Raw genomic sequence first — 21,022 nt, forward strand, 5'->3', positions numbered from 1 at the left:
AAAAAATGAACAGAGAAATAAGAGAACTAACAGATATTATGACTCAAAGAGACTTAACAGACATATATAGAATATTCTATCCAAAAAGAAAAGAATATACTTTCTTCTCAGCACCTCATGGAACCTTCTCACAAATTGACCACATATTTGGTAACAAAACAAACCTCAACAAATACAAAATAACTAGAATAACCCAATGCACCTTATCAAATCACCATGCTTTAAAACTAGAAGTCAACAGCAATACTAATCCCAGAAAACCCACAAACACATAGAAATTAAACAATGCTCACCTGAATCATCAATGGGTCAAGGAAGAAATAAAGCGGGAAATTAAAGACTTCCTAAAATTCAATGAAATATACCACACAACATACCCAAATTTATGGGGCACAATGAAAGCAGTGTTAAGAGGCAAGTTCATAGCAATAAATGCCTACATAAAGAAGCTGGAAAAATCTCAAACTAGTGAATTAACAGAACATTTGAACAAAAAGAAACAAACTCACCTAAGAGAACTAGAAGGCAGGAAATAAATTGAGAGCTGAAATCAACAAAATAGAAACAAAGAAAATAATACAAAGAATCAATGAGACAAAGAGTGGGTTCTTTGAGAAAAATCAACAAAATAGACAAACCTTTATCCAACTAACCAAAAGACAGAGAGAGAATATACAAATTAACAAAATCAGAAATGAAAAGGGGGACATAACAACAGACGCAGAGGAAATACAGAGGATCATCAGGCCATATTTTGAAAACCTGTACTCCATAAAATTGGAAAACTTAAAAGGAAATGGACAACTTTCTGGATAAATATCACTTACCAAAATTAAATCAAGACCAAATAGGCAAAGTAAACAGACCTATAACTGCTAAAGAAATAGAAATAGTCATCAAAAGTCTCCCAACCAAAAAAAGCCCAGGACCAGATGGTTTCAGCTCAAAATTCTACAAGACTTTCAAAGAACTAATACCAATACTGCTCAAATTATTCCACACAAAAGAAAGAGGGAACATTGCCAAACTCCTTTTTTGAGGTTACAATTACCCTGATACCCAAACCACAGAAAGACAATACTAAGAGAATTACAGACCAATCTCACTCATGAACATTGATGCAATAATACTAAACAAAATACTAGCAAACTGAATCCAAGAACACATCAGAACCATCATCCACTATGACTAAGTCGGCTTCATCCCAGAGATGAGGAAATGGTTCAACATACAAAAATCTGTCAACGCAATCAATCATATAAACAAGCTGAAAAATAAAAACCACATGATCATCTCATTAGATGCTGAAAAGCATCTGACAAAATACAACATCCCTTTATGATAAAGGTCTTGGAGAGAGCAGGGATACATACCTAAACATAATTAAGGCAATATACAGCAAGCCAACAGCCAACATCAAACTAAATGGAGAGAAACTCCCAGCGATTACCCTGAAATCAGGAACAAGACAAGGTTGTCCATTCTCTCTATATCTATTCAATATAATTCTTAAAGTCCTAGCTAGAGAAATAAGACACCAAAGGGAGATCAGGGGATACAAACTGGAAAAGAAATCAAATTCTCAATATTTGTTGATGATATGATAGTTTACATAAGTGATCCCAAAAATTCTACCAAGGAACTTCTACAACACATAAACACTTTTAGCAGTGTAGCAGGATACAAGATTAACTCAAAAAAAAAAAAAATCAGTAGCCCTCCTGTACACAGATGATAAAGGGCTAGGGAAGAAACAAGAGAATCAACACCCTTCACAATAGTCACAACTAGCATAAAATATCTTGGAGTAACTCTAACCAAACAAGTGGAAGACTTGTATAACAACTTTGAAGAAAGAAATTGAAGAAGACACCAGAAAGTGGAAAGATCTCCCATGCTCTTGGGTAAGCAGAATTAACATAGTAATAATGGCAATCTTACCAAAAGCAATCTACAGATTCATGGCAATGCCCATCAAAATCCCAGCAAAAGTCTTCAAAGACCAACTTCATTTGGAAAAGCAAAAAACCCAGGATAGCCAAAACAATCCTGTGCAATAAAAAAACTTCTGGAGGCATCACAATTCCTGACTTCAAACTCTACTACAGAGCTACAGTAGTGAAAACAGCCTGGTATTGGCGTAAGGTTTTGATTCTACTGCGTGGACAGGCTTTATGGGAGCCTAGTCTGTCTGGGTGCTCACCTTCCTGGACCTGGGGGGAGCAGGGAGGACCTTGGACTTCCCATAGGGTAGGGAACCCTGACTGCTTCTTAGACTGGAGAAGGAGGAGGAGTGGGGGCAGAGGAGGGAAGTGGGAATGATGGGGGAGAGTCTTCTGTTTTGTGTTAATTTCATTGGTTAAATAAAGAGACTGCCTTGGCCCTGATAGGACAGAAAATTAGGTAGGTGGAGTAAGCAGAACAGAATGCTGGGAGAAAGAAGTCGAGTCAGTCAGTTGCCATGATTCTCCCATTCCAGACAGATGCAGGTTAAGATCTTTCCTGGGAAGCCAGCTCGTGGTACTATACAGAATATTGGAAATGGGTTAGATCAATATGTAAGAGCTAGCCAAAAAGAGGTTAAAACTAATGGACCAAGCAGTGTTTAAAAGAATACAGTTTCCGTGTAATTATTTTGGGTAAAGCTAGCCATGCGGAGCTGGGCAAGAACGCAGACCACAGCTCCTTACAACATGGGAGGAGGGGAGGAGGTGGAAATTTTCAATTAAAAAAAAAAAAGAACAGATAGGAGGACCAATGGAACCAACAGAAGACCCAGATATCAATCCACACACCTTCGAACACCTGAACTTTGATAAAGAAGCAAAAATTATCAAATGAAAAAAAGAAAGCATATTTAACAAGTGGTGCTGGCATAACTGGATATCAACACGTAGAAAAATAAAAATAGACCCATATCTATCACCATGCACAAAACTCAAGTCCAACTGCATCAAAGACCTCGACATAAAGCCAGCCACACTAAACCTTATAGAAGAGAAAGTGGGAAGTACACTTGAACACATTGGCACAGGAAACTACTTCCTAAATAGAACCCCAGTAGCACAGACCCTGAGAGAAACAATTAATAAATGGGCCCTCCTGAAACTGAAAAACTTCTGTAAAGCAAAGGACACACGGTCAACAAGACAAAACGACAGCCTACAGAATGGGAAAAGATCTTCACTATCCCCACATCAGAGGTTTGATCTCTAAAATATACAAAGAACTCAAGAAATTGGACACCAAAAAAATCACATAATCCAATAAAAAAAATGTAGTACAGACCTAAACAGAGAAATCTCAACAGAGGAATCTAAAATGGATGAAAGACACTTAAGGAAATGTTCAACATCCTTAGTCATCAGAGAAATTCAAATCAAAACAACTCTGAGATTCTATCTTACACCTGTAAGAATGGCCAAGATCAAAAACACTGATGACAACTTATGCTGGAAAGGTGGTGGGGAAAAGGGAACACTTCTGCATTGCTGGTGGGAATGCAAGTTGGTACAACCCCTTTGGATGTCAGTGTGGCGATTTCTCAGAAAATTAGGAAACAATCTTCAAGACCAAATAATAGCATGTTTGGGTATATATCCAAAGGATGCCCAATCGTGCCACAAAGACATGTGCTCAACTATGTTCATAGCAGCTTTGTTTGTCATAGCCAGAACCTGGAAGCAACCTAAATGCCCCTTGATGGAAGAATGGAAAAGAAAAATGTGGTACATTTACACAATGGAGTACTACACAGCAGAAAAAAATAACGACAGGCTGAATTTTGCAGGCAAATGGATAGAGCTAGAAACATTATTTTGAATGAGGTAACCCAGACACAGAAAGACATGTACTCACTCATAGGTGGTTCTTAAACATAAAGCAAAGAAAGCCAGCCTACAAACCACAATCCCAGAGAACTTAGACAACAATGAGGACAACTAAGAGAGACTTACATAGATCTAATCTACATGGGAAGTAGAAAGTATAAAAAGACAAGATCTCCTGAGTAAACTGGGACTATGGGGACCTTAGGGGAGGACTGAAGTGGGGAGGGAAGCAGAGAAAAATGTAGAGCTCAATAAATATCAATAAAAAAATGTTGGAGATTAAAAAAAAACAGATTAAAACATTTTTGTTCACATCTATGTACCTATGAGGATATGCCAAGTGTGTACAGATACGTAAAACAAAACAAAACAAAAAGAGAGTGGCTAATTCCTAAGCCCCTGAAGCTGGAGTCACAGGCAGTTTTGAGTGACATGACATGGGTGCTGAGAATCAAACCCAGATCTTCTAAAAGAGCAGCAAATGCTCTTAACATCTAAGTCATCTCTCCAGCTCCTTTAAACCAATAAAATATTCTTGGAGTTAGGATAATTCTCAGAGATGGCCATATTAAATTAAAATACAGAAAGTCCTCTTAAATTTTTAACTAAGTAAAGAGATAATATTACGATGCCATCCAAAATGAATATTACAATGGATTCTTGAGTAAGTTGTATAATATTAGAGAATGACAACAGAACCCTAACCAAATGGTATGGAGGTAACAAGCAAAAATAAACTCTTACCTGTAATATACTTCCTAGTTGTTTATGAAAGAACTTGACAAACTCTTTGCTCTCATCATTTTGTTGGGTAAGGGTCAAAACCATACGTCTTACTGAAGTGAGAAGTTGAGAAGAACACACTTCATCCATGTGCTCCTAAGAAAAACCCTAGTAGGTTAGGATATAAACTCATCTATAATTGAAAAAGTATTAATCTACACAATTTGAAATTTTATTCTCTTGCATAGTTTCTCATTTTCCAGAGATATTGGCCAGTCTCTACAGTATATACACGGAAAGGTTTGGGGATTTTAACCCATACACTAGAAAATGACCAATAAAGAAATTTACTATTCAAATACTTTCTATCACTTCCTATCTGTACTAAGGAGAATTATGCATGCTGACCTTTCAACTTGTCTGTCTTCCTGATTATAGTTCATAATTTCAACCATGTTTACAATCTTACCAACCTTCTATCCAATTTCCTCTCTATTATGTCTATGGTGTTTCAAATAAGAATGGCTTTCAGAGGCTCATAGAGCTGAATCTTAGCCACTTTGGAGTGGATTGCTTGTTTAGAATTAGAAGGTTTAGGAAGTGCAGTCTTGCTGGAGAATGGGTATTACTGAGGATAGGGCTTTCAGGTCTCAAAAGCTCATGCCAGGTCCAATCTCTCTCTGCCTACTACTAATGACTCTCAACAACTCCGGTCACACTTGCTATGCCAGCCATCATGCTAATGAACTATTCCTCTGGAACTGTAAGCAAGCCCTCAATTAAATGCTTTTTCTCTTGCCACAGTCATAGTGTCCTCCTAACAGTTGCTAGTAACTACACCAGCAATACCTGTACCCATACCAATAACTAAATATTATGAGATGTCTTCCTAACTTCTTTAAAATAACACATAGAGCATGTCTCTTCTTAACTGCACCTTAGAAACCTTGTGAAAAAAACAGTGTGGTGGCATGTGTGTGATTCTAGCACTTGGAGGGGGAGGCAGGAGGTGACGGTTTTTAGTTCTAGGCCAACCATGGCTATATACTAAAACTCTGTCACAAAACCCTAAACTATATGTGAATTATGAAATAAACTTAGCCTTATTAGCTTCTCAAGGTCAGTCTAGAGCAGACCTGTAACAAGTACTTTCAAGGTTCTCATCTCCTTTTCTGCTATTAATTCAAGCAGATCCCGTCACCTTTTTTCCATGTCAAATTCCACTCTTCCACTAACAAGGAGGTGGCCAAACTACATGAGGCCAAAGATTGACCTAAGTACATAAAACATAAATAAGCTCATGTGCCAAGGCAGTTCCTTTCTGCAAGGGGCCAAAGACTAGTAAGTGATTTCTTAAGATGGTGTCTCATTACATAGCTCAAGCTGACCTTTGACTCTTGACACTCTTGCTTCAGCCTACTGACTACTGGGACTACAGGTATGTACCACCATGCTTGGTTTCTAACAAGTCAACATAGACAACATATTAAAAAGATATCTTACATTAAAAAATACCATTAACTAAAACACTTTTCCAATATTGTAATCATTTAGAGAAAAATATTTAAAAATTATTCTACCACCTGCAAAGCTTCCTCATGCCATCCCTTTTCTGACTTTCCTTCTTTCAAACTGTATGAGTATGTGTAGGGGCCTGAGTGCATGTGTGTGTACCACACTTGTTCCCAGTGTCTGAGGCCAGAAGATGGCGGGAGAGCCCCTGGAATTGTATTTACTTGTGAAACAACACGCTGAGTGCTAGGAACCCAACTTGGGTCTTCAGTAAAAGCAGCAAATTCTCTTAACCACTGAATCAGCTCTCCAAACACAGATTAAACCCAAAACAACAGTGGGTGACTTTAATATCATACCTTACCAAAGACAGATCATTTTGATAAAAAATAGGCACATACGAGTTAAATGGCATTATAGACCAAATATATCTAACAGACATCTTATAATGCTTTGAGCATTGTTTTTTTTTAACCTTACTGTTCTTTTGCTTAGACAGTCTGTTTTTCTGTTTTAGTGCCCTTCACCCCCCGTGTGTTTGTGTACCTCTTGGAATTTTTTGCTGCTTTCTGTTTGTTTTATTCTATTCTGGTTTGTTTATCTGCCTGTTTTCTGAAGAGAAATAAGAGGAGGCATGGAACTGGATGGGTGGGGAGGATCTAGGAGAAGATGAGGGAGTGTAAATAATGAGAATATACTGTAAGGGAAAAACTTTTAAAAAAAGTAAAATGAGCCTATGACAGTATATTTTATAGTTTTCGATATCTGGGTGAAATGCAAACTACATTTTCATTTCCAACATTTAAAATTTTTACTTTAGATGAAAAGAGTACAATTTTAAAATTCTTATTTTAGATGAAAACATAAGATACAATTTCAAAAAGCAATTCACTTCTTCAACTAGCCTACAACTCACTATGTATAGTTGGCCTCGATCTCAGAATTCTACCTATTTATGCAACACTACTACACCCAACCAAATTTCACTTGTACATTTTTTTCCTTTGCCCTGTTAAAAGCATTATTTACAAGTACGTATTATGTAGACACTTTTAGCAATTATATACACTGGTTTATTTTAAAAAATTGTTTACCTTCAAAAAGGGAATGACTTCCTTCATAATTGCTTTAATTTGGCGGTCCAGTTGTTGAGTATCTATTCTAGGACATGGGACAGCAGAAACGTCACTTACAGGTTGTGACGAAACGTGATTCTCAATAATGGGAGTTTCTGCTTTTTAAGAAAAATGATGTATCAGCAAATGTCAATGACAAACATAGATATATACACATTTATATAACATCTTATAGAATGTTATATAATTTTATTCTAAAATAAAACAAAGGAAAAAACAAGTATTTTATCAGTCCTTATAATCAAAAGAAAGCAGTAATAAAACCACTAGTATTAAATAAAAAGGGTTTTAACTTTTTTTTGTAAATACAGAATGGCAAGTACATAGTTCAGACTAGTCCTGAATTTGCAATGTAGCCAATACTAGATTTAATTCTCCTGCTACAACCTCTTGAGTTCTGTGATTACAGCTATGTCCAGCTAGCTTTAGCTTTTATATGCAACTTTTGATTATTACTTCTGATCACTCTAAAAACACACCTTCTAAATTACTGACTGTGGTAGTGGCAGCAGCAGCATCTTCATCCTCAATAACCCTGCAAGTACATCTCATATTTGAGTTACTTTCAGTCTCGGTCTTCATGCGTTCATATTCTCTCATTCTGGCTAATGCTTGATCCAAGTGAATCACGGTGTTACCTGAATTTGGAACAGAAATATTTCTAGAATATGTAAAAGCAAATCTTTTCCCATACTCTCAAAAATATAAAAATCCGAACACAAGGAAGTAAAATCAGTTTTTAAAGACCTATTTTTATATATGTATGGATATATACGTGTCTGTGTAACAGAATGTCACATGTGTGCCGGTAGCTCATTGAGACCAGGAAAAGGTACTGATCTCCTTGGAGTTACAGGCACCTGTAGTACTACAGCAGTAGTGAGCCACCTGATATAGGTGCTCTTAACTGCTGAGCCATCTCTCCAGCCCAGAATTAGCTTTGAAAGAATTTCCCTTTACTGTACTAATGAGGCACTTCATGTACATCATCAGCAGCTATTTGTTTAATCCGTAAATGACCCTACAATGACAGCACTTAAGTAGCTTATTGCTTCAGATTGCATAACCAGTTAAGTAAAAGGATTGTTATAAAATTTGAGTTTTTATCTCAAACTATTAGCTTCACATTTTTATTGAAAACACGTTTGGAGAAACCATGGATTTTCCTCAATAACTAAGTAGATGATCTTTCTCCTTAAGGAAAAATAAAGTTTCATTTAAAAAGCAAAACTACTATAGTTCATATTTGAAAGGTCAATGTTTTTCCCAAGAATATAGCAAACTAGACATGGGTCCTACTTCTTCAGCATTTGCATACCTATAGAGAGTAGATAATTTGCCCCAGGTCAAGGAATAAACAGGAGTCATGGATTTAGACTGATGGATTTTTTTTTGTGTGTTCATCCTAGTTATTTCCTTAGTCAACAGCTCAAAGACTGCAAAGAGATAATCTTAAAGTCATATGCAAGATTATTAAGAAAGCTCTGCTTACCTAGATCATCTGTTGCAAAAGGCTCAAAGTTGGAAGACATAGACATGACACTCACATTATCAGCATCGTTTTGTTCACTTATTTTGTGTGTTTCTCTTTCAAAGTTCTTCTCGAACGTTTCCTAAGTTAAACAAAAATCACTAAATATTCCATTGAAAGCACTAAATATTCCATCTAACACAGAAACTCTTATTTCCATAAAACCATATACCAAAAAGGGTACTAAGAAGTTGCATGAGTAATCTACCCAGACAAGACCACAATAAAACCCATTATTAAAACATTAAAATATTAAGTAATTTTGGAGAACTTCCTTGATAAATAAAAATAAGAAAGCCAACTCTCATTAAAAATTATAAATTGATAGTTAACATTTTAAATTATCTTTACATTCTAATTGACACTTTATCTCTAGATTCTTACTATATGTATCTCATTTGTAGTGGCATTTCATTTGTATTTTAATAAATAAAACTTGTCTGAGGGATCAGAAGAGTAAAACAACCCCACTGGCCAGCCTTATATCCAGGCTGCAAGTGTACCACACACCTTTTTATCCAAGTAGCCACTATAGATTGCCACAGAAATCAGGCAGTAGTGATGCATGCCCTTAATCCCAGAACTAGAGAGGATTATAAAACGAAAGGAGACAGTTCTCAATCACAGTCTTATTCTTTTTTTTTTTTTTTGGTTTTTCGAGATAGGGTTTCTCTGTGGCTTTGGAGCCTGTCCTGGAACTAGCTCTGTAGACCAGGCTGGTCTCGAACTCACAGAGATCCGCCTGCCTCTGCCTCCCGAGTGCTGGGATTATTAAAGGTTTGCGCCACCATCGCCCGGCTTCACAATCTTATTTTGAGATTCCCGGAAACAGGATCGCCATTTTCGGACTGACTTAGAGGTAAGAATCAGTGCCTGAACCTGTAAATAGGCCACTCCCAAGTATCTGGCACATAATAGTGTCCTACCATTTTCTATGTTTTTTATACTTGATTAAAAAATTTGCCTACGTAGAATACATTAAATTACATTTAACTTTTTTTTGAATGATTTTCTTTTGTCCAGGTTTTTCTGTGATCTGATTGGTATTTGACCTACTAAATGTTCTCAAGAATACAACAAAGACTTATTAAATACCCAATAAAAATATGTGTGGCTATTGCAGGGTTCTTTCAGTATTTTGTTGTTGTTTTGACACAGGATTTCTCTGTATAACAGCCCTGACTGTCTTGGAACTAACTCTGTAGACCAGGCTGCCAGGCTTCTGTGAACTCACAGAGATCTGTCTACCTCTGCCTCCGGAGTGCTGGAATTAAAGGTGTGGGCCACCACTGCCCAGCTATTGCAGGATTCTTAATTTATCATTTGTTAAAGCTCAATATCAACTATATGATCTAACTTCAACTTTTGTTTATTATACATTGACAGTAGGTCCACATTTAACATATCATATTGGCTTACATCATCAGTAGTAGCAAGGCTTTCACTTGGAGTAAGTTCTGAGTTTGATGCCACCCAAGTACCAGAATTCACAGACTTTATATTTTCTCCTTCTTTTTCATCACTTTCAGAAATATGTCTGGATACAATATCCTAAATAAGGAAATGAAGACATTTATATAACACACACACACACACACACACACACACACACACACACACACATATATATGTATATATATATATATGTGTGTTTAACTCCAAATTTATGTTACAAATTTAAAATTCAAAGGAGATGGAAGATAAAGTACTTTTCATAGATTAAATAAAAGGCATATATATATATATCACAGAAAATGCATATAAAGCTATAAGAAGTTTAAAATAAAATGGTGCAAAAAGCAGAGAACTAATCTAATGGCATAGAGAGTAAGGATGTGCCTTTCTTAAGAAAGTTACCATGGATAAGCATGGAGTAAACTGATAGAATATGAGGTACCATATACCTGCAATGCATATAACGCCCTCTGTCTCAAGTAGTCTGTATTAAGTAGTTGCAGCTCATGGAAAAGTTCAATAAGAAAATGTGGACGAGACTCATTTTGAGAAATTAATGTAGCTACTTCAGAATAAATAGTATCCCGTAAAGCTTCAAACATGGAAAAATCACTTCCAGTTTCTGGAAGATAAAAAAAGATCAAGAAAACAACAATATAATACCTTCATATTAACTCCTATTAATCTGTATCATTTTCTAAACTTTAATTGAACATAATTCTATTTCAGGACTTTAAAAAATAATCCTAAAGTATCGAGATAAATAGTATGTATTAAAATATGCTATTCAATAATAGCAATATCTGATGCCACAGAGAATATCAATTATGACTTAAAATTAATATTAATCTCAATAAAAAAATTGACCAGATGAGGTATAGCCTACCCAGCAATGTGGAACATAAGGAAGGGCTGCAAGTTAAAACTAACAGCTTGGGCTACATAGCCAAAAACTGGCTGAAAACAGCCTGAAAAATTGTATGTACCTCATGAGACTAATCACTCTATAAGCACTTGAATGCAATAAGCTAGATTAACATAAGTTTGGTTTATTTTGGTAATACAAACTTCATTTAAGAAATAGGAAGCCTGTTTATTAATATTGGGAAAAAATTTATTACAGCATGACACTGTACAATTTTATGCCATAACTGGTCAATTTCACTACAATGTCATATTTATATAACTGGTTCAAATCAGAGTAGAAGGTGCTCAACTACACTTGCTAGTTTTACAGACACTCCACATCACTTTATTATTTAGCTAAAATACGTTCCCATAAACTGATGACAACATTTTTAAAGTCATACTCTTTTTGTGGCGTGTGTAGTGATGGAAACCAGTCCCAGGGCCTTTGAATAATATGCTTACCCTTAAACTTTTTTCAGGAGACAAATAAGAAATTTTGTGTTCTCTCTAGTAACAGAAACAAAAACAGCTCACACCCAAGTGGTTCTTCTAACTGCAAAATTCTGTAATCTTTCTAGAACAGCAGAACTTGCAAGTATCTAGTTAAATATTTTCTTCAAAAATAATGATTCTAAGAAAAATAAAAAATGCTGAGTTTCAATATATGTCGCTTTTTAAAAAGCATGCAAAGAATATGAGGATGTAATCATTTTTGCAGACAGGGATAAGATAATGCAAAAATAATGTATTCTAATGAAAAAGAATAAGCTCTGCACTAATTGGCTAAGTTACACGAGCAAGTGTTCATTTCCACAAGGTAAAAGACATGCAACCTAACAATCTTTCCTTAAGATGGTTGTGCATTTTTAAAGGTGATGGATTAAAGTTCTCCTCAGCTTCATAGCTTAATAAATCCACATGGGATGTATCAAAATAAAAGTAACACTAACTAAAATAGGAATGAAAACCAAGACATCTCTATTTCAAGAAAGGAAAATCCAGACCAGGGTACTACTTGTTATGTAAATGTTCAATTCACATATGGCAAAATAACCAGAGTTTAATTTTTAAAATGTTTCTTTCAAAGCTTTAAAGTAATGGCTTAACAGTTTGGTAAGATAAAAAGTATTCTACGACAAAATTATTCCTAATTACAACCTTCATCTCATTTTTTTATGCTGTTAGAAGTTTTAAATTTCATGTCAGTCTTTCCTCCTAAACTAAAATTAATGCTAAAAAAAAAACCTCCCTAATCTCTGTCAACCGAATTTAGATTCTATTACTTTACATCTAGTATATTTGTCAGGTCTGGGTCCTTGTTTTGCTTGACATTTTGGTTATGAACCAAGCCTTTGCTCTCACCTATGTTTAACTTTCTTTAGAAACCCCTAAGGATTCAAATAGGACTTTACTTTCCATTCATATATTGCTGCAGGAGGAGCTAAAATGTTTTTATAATTGTAAATCATATGAATCACATTAAATAAAAAAAACCCTCATTACTGCTGCAATAGGGGGTAAAATATTTTTTAATTGTAATTCATATAAAACTGTATCTAATACAAATATGTGTTTTGGAGTTAAAATAGCATTTTGGAATACTTCTAAATTTCTAAGATCTTTAGTCTATGCCCATCATAGTTGGATTTTTTTGATTTTTCTTTTCAGATATTGGCAGGTAGCAAAAAAATACCTATGGTATAAAAACAGCTGTATCTACTTACAAAAAAATTAATGCTTTTTGCTATTTCAGATACATGAAACAAATAAGTTTCAAACACTATTACAAAAACAGTTTCTATCACTTTTACAGATGTGTTTGCTAGATTTCACGTTAACAAAACAAGAAAGGTACCCAGTTTTCCCAACAGTAAATTCTAAGTAAAAGACTGTAGAGTATGAGTTTCTTATCTTTATAAGTTCAGTAACATACATACACTAAGTTAAATCCAAAAAAGAAAAGAAATTCAAAGGTTAGAAAGATGACTCAACAGTTAAGAGTACTAGATGTTCTAGGAGGACTCAGGTTCAGTTCCCAGGACCCACATGGGGGCTAATAACTGTCTGTAGGTCCAGCCCCAGGCATTCAACTCACAGAAATACATGTAAGGCAAAGAACCCACACACATAAAACTAATAAACAAAAAAAGTTGGGTCTGGTAGCACATGGTTTTAATTCCAGCACTCGGGAAGCAGAGGGAGGTGAATCTCAAGTTCAAGGCCACCCTGGTCTACACAAAAAGCTCCAGGACAGCCAGGGCTCTGTACAGAGACCCTAATAAAACAAAACCAAACAAACAAAAAAATTAGGATAATATAAGAATTTTAGATTCAAAATAGAAAGGTAAAAAACACAGACACCAGAATTAAGCAGAGTGTTACCTGGCACTTCATCACATGCATTTCTGTTAGATTTGCTAGCTTGGTCTAGTATTTTAGCACACGCTGTAGGAAAGGACAGACACAGGAGGAACATAATATGTCTATGTGTTGTAAAGACAGCCTTTATAGTAAGTAATTGAGAAAAATAAATTTAAAATGTTTGCCTACAGTGACATGTCATTACAAGGAACAGTTTATGCTTTATCTGCAAGCAGACTCGTCAAAAGGGCAGAAGAGATGATGCAGTGGTTAAGAGTAAGCCCTAGATCTTCCAGAGGACCCATGTTTGAGTCTCAACACTTACAACGTGGCTCACAACCACCTAGAAACTACAGTCCCAGATCTGATGTTCTCTACTCGCTTCCTCAAGGACCTCATGTGGTACCTAAACAAAACATCCATAAGCATAATTCTTTTATTTAAAAATTGGAAGTAATCTCAGTAAAGAAACTCTGCTATAAGCTAAATGACAGTCATAGTGAAGTACTGTCATTTGGGGAGGAGCCTATAATTCCCATGGGAGAAGAGGAAACCATATCCAATAAACACAATAAATGCTGCACTCTAGCTAGCAAAGTCACAATAAGCATCATCAATAAACAATGCAGAGAATCTTAGGGTCACAATAAATGAAAAACATGTCTTAGAATATTAAGGAGTAGCATATTTAGCATGTTTTTACACTCAAAATATTTATTTAACCAAAATTCAATAATTCTTTGAGACAGGTTATTACTATGTGTCCCTGGCTGGTAGACAAGTCAATATGTGGACAAAACTGACCTCCAACTCACACAGATATGCCTGTCTCTGACCTCTAATTACTAGGATTAGCGCCATGTGCCACCATGCTTGAACTCAATTTTTTTTAAACTGACAACAATAAAATTAGGAATACTAACTTTCAATGTAAGTAATAATACTAAATTTTTATGAAGTCATTCAATTTTGTGGCCTTTCTCAACTCCCACCCAACTCTTTGACAATACCACTGTTGGGTTAAAAAAAATAGTGAAAAGAGATGAAAATTTAAAAATTTTGCTGGGCCCAGTACAATAGAATTTAAAAAAAAAAAAAAAAGAATCCTGTACAGTTGAAAGTTCAATGCTAGGGGGCTGGAGTGGTGGCTCAGAGGTTAAAGAGCATTGACTGCTCTTCCAGAGGTCCTGAGTTCAATTCCCAGCAACCACATGGTGGCTCACAACCATCTGTAATGAGATCTTGTGCCCTCTACTGGCCTATAGGACATAAGTAGGCAATGAATCTTTAAAAAAAAAAAAAAAAGTTCAATGCTATTAACTCCTAGCAATATAAACTTGCGAAAGCAATTTCAAAATACAAGCACATGTGAAGTTTCTATTCCAATTACAAAGCTAACAACTATTAGTAAACATAAATAAGATTATAGTTTATAAAACTACTGCAAATATTGACACAATTTCTTCTTTCCTTGTTTTCCTTTACATTTTTATTCATACATAGCTGAAATTAGACTGTTCAGTCAACACTCAACCCTCAATTTTTGTTTCTCACTTCTGCTCCCTTGGGGTGAATTCCAAAGAATAGATAATAAGTTAAGGGTATTGTTTTCCAAATTTTATAAGAAAGTCAATTTCATATTGTCAGTCTTTTAACAGTGCTAGAAGAAAACAGGTATTTTCCCTGTGATTCTACAACTGCAAAATGGAAATAAAGCAATGGCATTATGAGACTCAAATGGCATGGGTAAAAATATTTTAAAACAAAAATTCATAATAAAAACAAATGGTAGCTGACATAATTTTTCATCAAAGGAGACAAACAAGACTATGAATCTCTCTGTATTTGAAATGTACCTATTCTTTAAAAAAATCAGTAAAATATAGGTGCTGATTTGCGGTAACCCACAAGTGACTCAGTTTCCATCATGAGTCCATTCTAGCTCAAAAGTCAGAGTTCAAGCTTGCCTGTTCTGCTTGCTCCAGTATCCTTGAAGGCTATGCGACAACTCTGATTAAGCCCATGGGAAAGAGCATTTTGCCCATGAGAAAAGAACATACTAGCTTGTAGAAAGAACACTGCTGATGCCAAACCTTAGGGAACATCCAGATAGAAAAAACTGCTTGTTCAAGGACCGGAATGGTCTTGTGGTTAGATAACGACTGTGCTGTGCTTTGTTCTGCTTTTGTATATAAGCAGGCTCTGAAATAAACTCGGGGCTGGCTATCCAGAGTAAGCTGGCAGTCCCCCAGATCTATCCTGTGTTTTCTACCTCAATTTCTCTCAACATTTCTTTAGCCTCAGTACCCCCTTCCAGACACCCTGGCTGACTTTGTTGGAGAGGGCTCTGACACTGACTTAAAGTAAAATGGTGACAGTGATTGACTCTAGTCAATGAACACTTACTGAAAGCATACCACCTATCACATATTATACCAACATTTAGTGTAAAAATATAAAAAGTAGTTGCTATCAAAGCACACAAAAATTTAAAATCATTTAATACTAAATTCTGTGACTCAGATAATGGAAAATAACAGACAAGAATGGAAATGAAAGGGAAAGCCGGTTAACTTTAGATTCAGACACAAGATTCCAGAATTAAAATTTCACTTAAGAATGAAAGGAGCTGGGCAGTAGTGGCTCGGGAGGAAGAGGGAGGCGGATCTCTGTGAGGTGGTGGCCAGCCTAGCTACAAGAGCTAGTTCCAGGACAGGCTCCAAAGCTGCAGAAAAAAACCCTTGCCTTGAAAAACAAAAACAAATCAAAACAACAACAAAATGAAAGGAACATAAAGAAAAACAACAACAACAAAAAAAACAGGCAAAAAGGAGATGGATGTGATAGGGAAAAGGTAACTGTTAAGCTGAAAGCTAACATGGCAGCCATGGGAATGCTCTGATTCAGGACCACTAGAAAAAGCTTAAGGCAGAGGCTACATTTGTTATACAGAGGGATGCACACTTTAGCGCAGGTATAATGCAGCAAATGTTTTAAGAAGGGAAGTAATGAGATTTCATATCAAATCCTATTTAGGTATGAGTTTCAAAATTTCAATTAGGAATTCCATATATATTATCAATTATTTGTTTTAGAAGAACTTTAATGTGTAGATATAATAAAGAGATCAAAGCAACAAAAAAATAGTTCCAGTTTACATTTCTCTATGATTAAAACATTTCAAAGACAGAACTCTGTGAAAGCCTACTGTTAAAACTTGCTTTAGTGTAGTTTTTCAAATTTAAGATGAATTCCTTGGATTAAAATAAATAAAAAAAGGAACATACCTGAAGATATTTCTGCAGACCTACTATATTTTATTATTTTTTCCAGCTGCTCATGATTCTTTCTGCTGAATAATTTTGCTTGAACAGGCTCTTCAGTCTGGGCTGAATGTCTGTTCCTACTTTTGCAAGGTTCACATGTGCTAGACACACTGGCACTTTCATACCCTCGGGTAAAAGAAGTGACAGCTGTTATCAGTTGCAGCTAACATCCCTGGAAGGGAACTGGTTTCCACAGTAAAACAGTACGAGTAGCTCAATTTAGAGCGGTATAGCAGTCTGGCATAAACAGAATACAAAGTCATGTCTTTGAATACCTTCGAAATAACCTTCAGAAGGGGAGAGTAACAAGAATCAATTCTAGCAGTCCAATCACATCTTTTGATATGTATTGTAATTCCTCACCTGAAAGTAAAGCTATGGGAAATCTTAGGAGATCTGAATTCTCTACCAGACTTCAAGTTAACACATTTTCAATGTTAGGAAACACAAAACAGAAACACTCTACTAAATTTTCTTCCTAAGGTTTTTAAACTTCACATTCATTGTGTTATATGTCACAACTCAATTCCTTTCTTTCTCCATGGATAGATAGTTGCATCTATCCTTTTCTCACTGAATTAAAATATATGCTGATCAATATATTAACCCCCCACATTTAACTCTGTCTTATTTTTTACATGGTTTTAGTCTATTCCCAGATCATTTTTATTCTTTTGGTCACAGAAGTGATGCAGTATGTTTGGTAAAGCAAGCCAGATTTAGCTTCTTTTCTTGACTACTTTTAGATATTTATTCTTCTATGTATGTTGAGGCCATTTTGTTGTTAAGTTTCAAAAACAACCCAAGGCAATGCAAAATAGACTAAAATTAAATGCACTTAATTTGAAGAAGACTTGTATTTAATTTTATACATTTCCATCTCAGAAGGAGCTATGTTTTTATACTTAAATCTTTTTATATTACCCAAAATATATAGCTTTTTATAAACCTACTATTTTTCTTGTTAATAAATATTTGCTCACTTACTCAGTTCCCAACTACTTTATCAGTTTACCTTAACATTAATTATCTTCCAGTATCTTTGGGGATTGTCTAGTATACCAAAAACAAAATGAAAGAACAAAAAAACGAAACTAATAGAAACAAGTATTTCTCCTTACTAAAAGCCATTCCAATTATTCCTCGTCCTAAGTTTCCAAATAAAGATAACCAGATAAACAGGTTGGTAGTAGAGATGGACCCTCTTTAGTTTCCTATTTTGGCAGAAATGTCTGTGAAATATTTCCTTTCTACACTACAAAAGACACTGGCTAATGGCTTTATTGTTCTCTATTTTTGTTTTGTTTTGTTTCGTTAGGAATGACTTCAAATCTAACCTACCACTATGGGTATGACTTTTTTCCTAGCAACAAATCATGAGTGTTTCTGAAGTAAATTTAACAGTCAATTGTGTAATATTCTTTTGATATATTAGCAGTTGCTAATACTTTACTGATTTTTTATTTTGATTAATGGTCTTGTTCTAATAGCTCAATCTTCCCTTGAACTTATAGCAACCCTCCTGCATCAGCTACTTTACCTTTCAATTATATACTGAGATTAGTTTGTGTATATGCATTTGTAGGTATACCTCACAGCTGAGCAGTGGTAGTACATGCCTTTCAACACAGCAATTAATGAAATTATAGGTAGGGCTATTGGTATTATGTTTCATATAAGTGATATGGAAGTAATTGATGTAAATGAGGAGGCTCACTTAGGAGGCTGAGGCAGGAAGATCTCTGAGTTACAGGCCAGCCTGGTCTACATACTGAATTCCAGAAATACACAAAGAAATCTTGTCTCGAAAAACAAAAAACAAAAACCCAAAACAAACAAAAAAGCACCACAAAATGTCTATATGTTTTTATCCTTTCCTCCATGTCTGTCTATTTTTGGTTCTTTGTGACATGATCTGGTATCACTTTGTAGCTCAGATGCTCATCAGATTCACAACAATTTTCTTGACTCACCTCTACAGTACTGTGGTTGTAAGTGTATGCAACCATGCCTACCTACTGTACAGTCTTCTTGTCTGTCTTTACACAAAGTTAATCTATTATGAGTTAAATGTTGTTTCCATGGTTTGCTTCAGACAAAGCCTGCTCTCTTAGCTGAATACAGCAATTCTTAAATTGCAGTCCCAGTCCACTGTAACTTGCACCTCTTTTTTTTTTTTTTTTTTGTTTGCTTGCTTTGTTTGCAACAAATTGCAATAAACTGGACATAGATCTAGACAGCTTTAAAGAAGCAAGTCCTCGGACTAGGCGGTAATGGTGCACACCTTTAAGCACTAGGGAGGCAGAGGCAGGCAGATCTCTGTGAGTTCAAGCCCAGCCTGGTCCACAAAAGCCAGTTCCAGAACAGGCACCAAAGCTACAGAGAAACCCTGCCTCGAAAAGTCAAAAACAAACAAACAAACAAACAAATAAATAAATAAGAAGAGGAAGAAACAAAAGCAAAGCAAGTCTTCCTTGGCCTACCAATTGCTAGGATTACAAGGATATTGCCTCTACAGCCTACTGGATTATATATTATCCATCTTTCTTCTCTAGAATGTGAGATTGCTTGATGCCAGTTAGGCTCCTTTTTATATAAAACTTATTCTTTTCTCTGGAAACAGATTTTTACTCATCTTTGATATTCACGAATTTGATCACCCTGTACATCACTATATATGCAGTATCCCCATTCCTTCCTGAATAGACAAAAATTGGCTGTTCTGAATTGTACTATTCTCAAACCCTTTATCACTTTTCCGTGTGTTCAAATATTGCTTCTTGCCTTTTACTTTTACAAATCATAGCACTTTAGATTTCAAAGATTTTTCTCTAGAATAAGCCCTTCCAATTGATTTTATCACCTACCACCTTTTGGTCTATAATGACAGAATTCTTTTCTTTGATTTTATTCAAAATTGGTAATTTGGGAGTTCATATTTATTATGTACCCTCTTTAATATACAATATTAAGATAACAGAACGATTTCTCTAGTTTTAAAGAATTTACATATTCTAATTCAATCTGCTTACATGCCTTTATTAATTTGTTCAACTGTGAATTTCCTTCAAAACATTCTTTTGCAAGATTTTGCTTGTTCTGGTAGTCTGCGTCTATGAACTCTCTCTGGTAGCTAGTTTTCTTTTTATATGCACTGGTATATCCACTTCCTAATTATGAATTTTAACTACCCTAAAGCTGAACACAAATGCTGGGTCACTTTAATGGTGACATTCTAAGAGTATAGCGCAGACACATTTTTCCTCTGGTCAAGCCACATTCTAGCTAACAATATAAAAACAAAGAAGTATTTTCTCTCCCTCAGCTGCAAAAGCTAATGTTTACTTACATGCAGGTAGGGAAGCTCACCACACTGCCTATTAGTATCTCCAGGAGACACAGAATCACTACTCCTCAGATAAGAAGTGCCAAGAAGGAGAGGTTGCACTCTTCTCTTCTTACATAGCTTTCTTTAAGACTCGAGTTTTGATTTTACCCTTGTCAACCAAGATAAATGGGAGAAGAACCTTTACTACTTATGTCCCCTTGATCAGAGCAGCTGCTCTGATATTATCAAATAAACTCCCCAAATATTGTTCTGTCTGTGATATCTTGTGTGTTTTCAAACCTCTTCTTCTATTTCTAAGAACATAATTTAAGTTAGGATTTCTTCACTGATTTTCCAAGATGAAGCCTATTCACAGTTATCCATTCTGCATGAAACTTACTGGGAAGAGGTCTCTTAAAGGCTAATTTATTACTGTTTATCACATGGAACAGATCCACAAATAAAAGAAATTTCTACCAAAAGTATTGTGGAAAACAATATGTATACCATATACCATACCATACATATGGTGGTTTGATTATCACAATTGCTCTGAAGAAAAAAAATGGTATGTTAACCTAATAAGATTTACATAAATGGAATTAAATTACTTTTGACTCTATTACTGAATCACATGAGAAGTATTAAATGAATTATAATTGAAATTATATATAGGTTATGGTTACATAGAAAATTCTCTTTATGTACTTTACAAAAGCAAACATGCAGTCAATCTACTCTTCATGGGGAAAGAGTGGGAAACGGGAGTTGATGTTGGAGCTCCAAGAAAGAATGAGTAATATTCTTTAAAAGAATGGAGGATTAGAGAGATGGTTCAGTGGGTAAGGACATTTGCTGCTCTTCCAGAAGACTTGCGTTTAGTTCCCAGCACCAACATAGTAACTCAACCA

General features: G+C 35.3%; 1 protein-coding gene across 1 annotated transcript in view; it reads right to left on the reverse strand.

Annotated features, from left to right (window-relative positions):
- Nucleotides 1-21,022, reverse strand: part of Pcm1 (pericentriolar material 1) — a 93,882-nt gene that overhangs the window by 17,275 nt on the left and 55,585 nt on the right. The window contains exons 24-30 of the mRNA XM_050147268.1: nt 16,745-16,909; nt 10,637-10,809; nt 10,152-10,283; nt 8,694-8,814; nt 7,681-7,839; nt 7,160-7,296; nt 4,575-4,709 (exon numbers count right to left, since the gene is read on the reverse strand). Of these exons, the coding sequence (XP_050003225.1) occupies nt 4,575-4,709; nt 7,160-7,296; nt 7,681-7,839; nt 8,694-8,814; nt 10,152-10,283; nt 10,637-10,809; nt 16,745-16,909 (1,022 nt within the window). The remainder of the gene's footprint in view (nt 1-4,574; nt 4,710-7,159; nt 7,297-7,680; nt 7,840-8,693; nt 8,815-10,151; nt 10,284-10,636; nt 10,810-16,744; nt 16,910-21,022) is intronic.

Source organism: Alexandromys fortis, unplaced genomic scaffold, assembly GCF_014885135.2.
Source record: "Alexandromys fortis isolate MF-2015 unplaced genomic scaffold, M_Fortis_MF-2015_v1.1 scaffold_32, whole genome shotgun sequence".
NCBI lineage: Eukaryota > Metazoa > Chordata > Mammalia > Rodentia > Cricetidae > Alexandromys > Alexandromys fortis.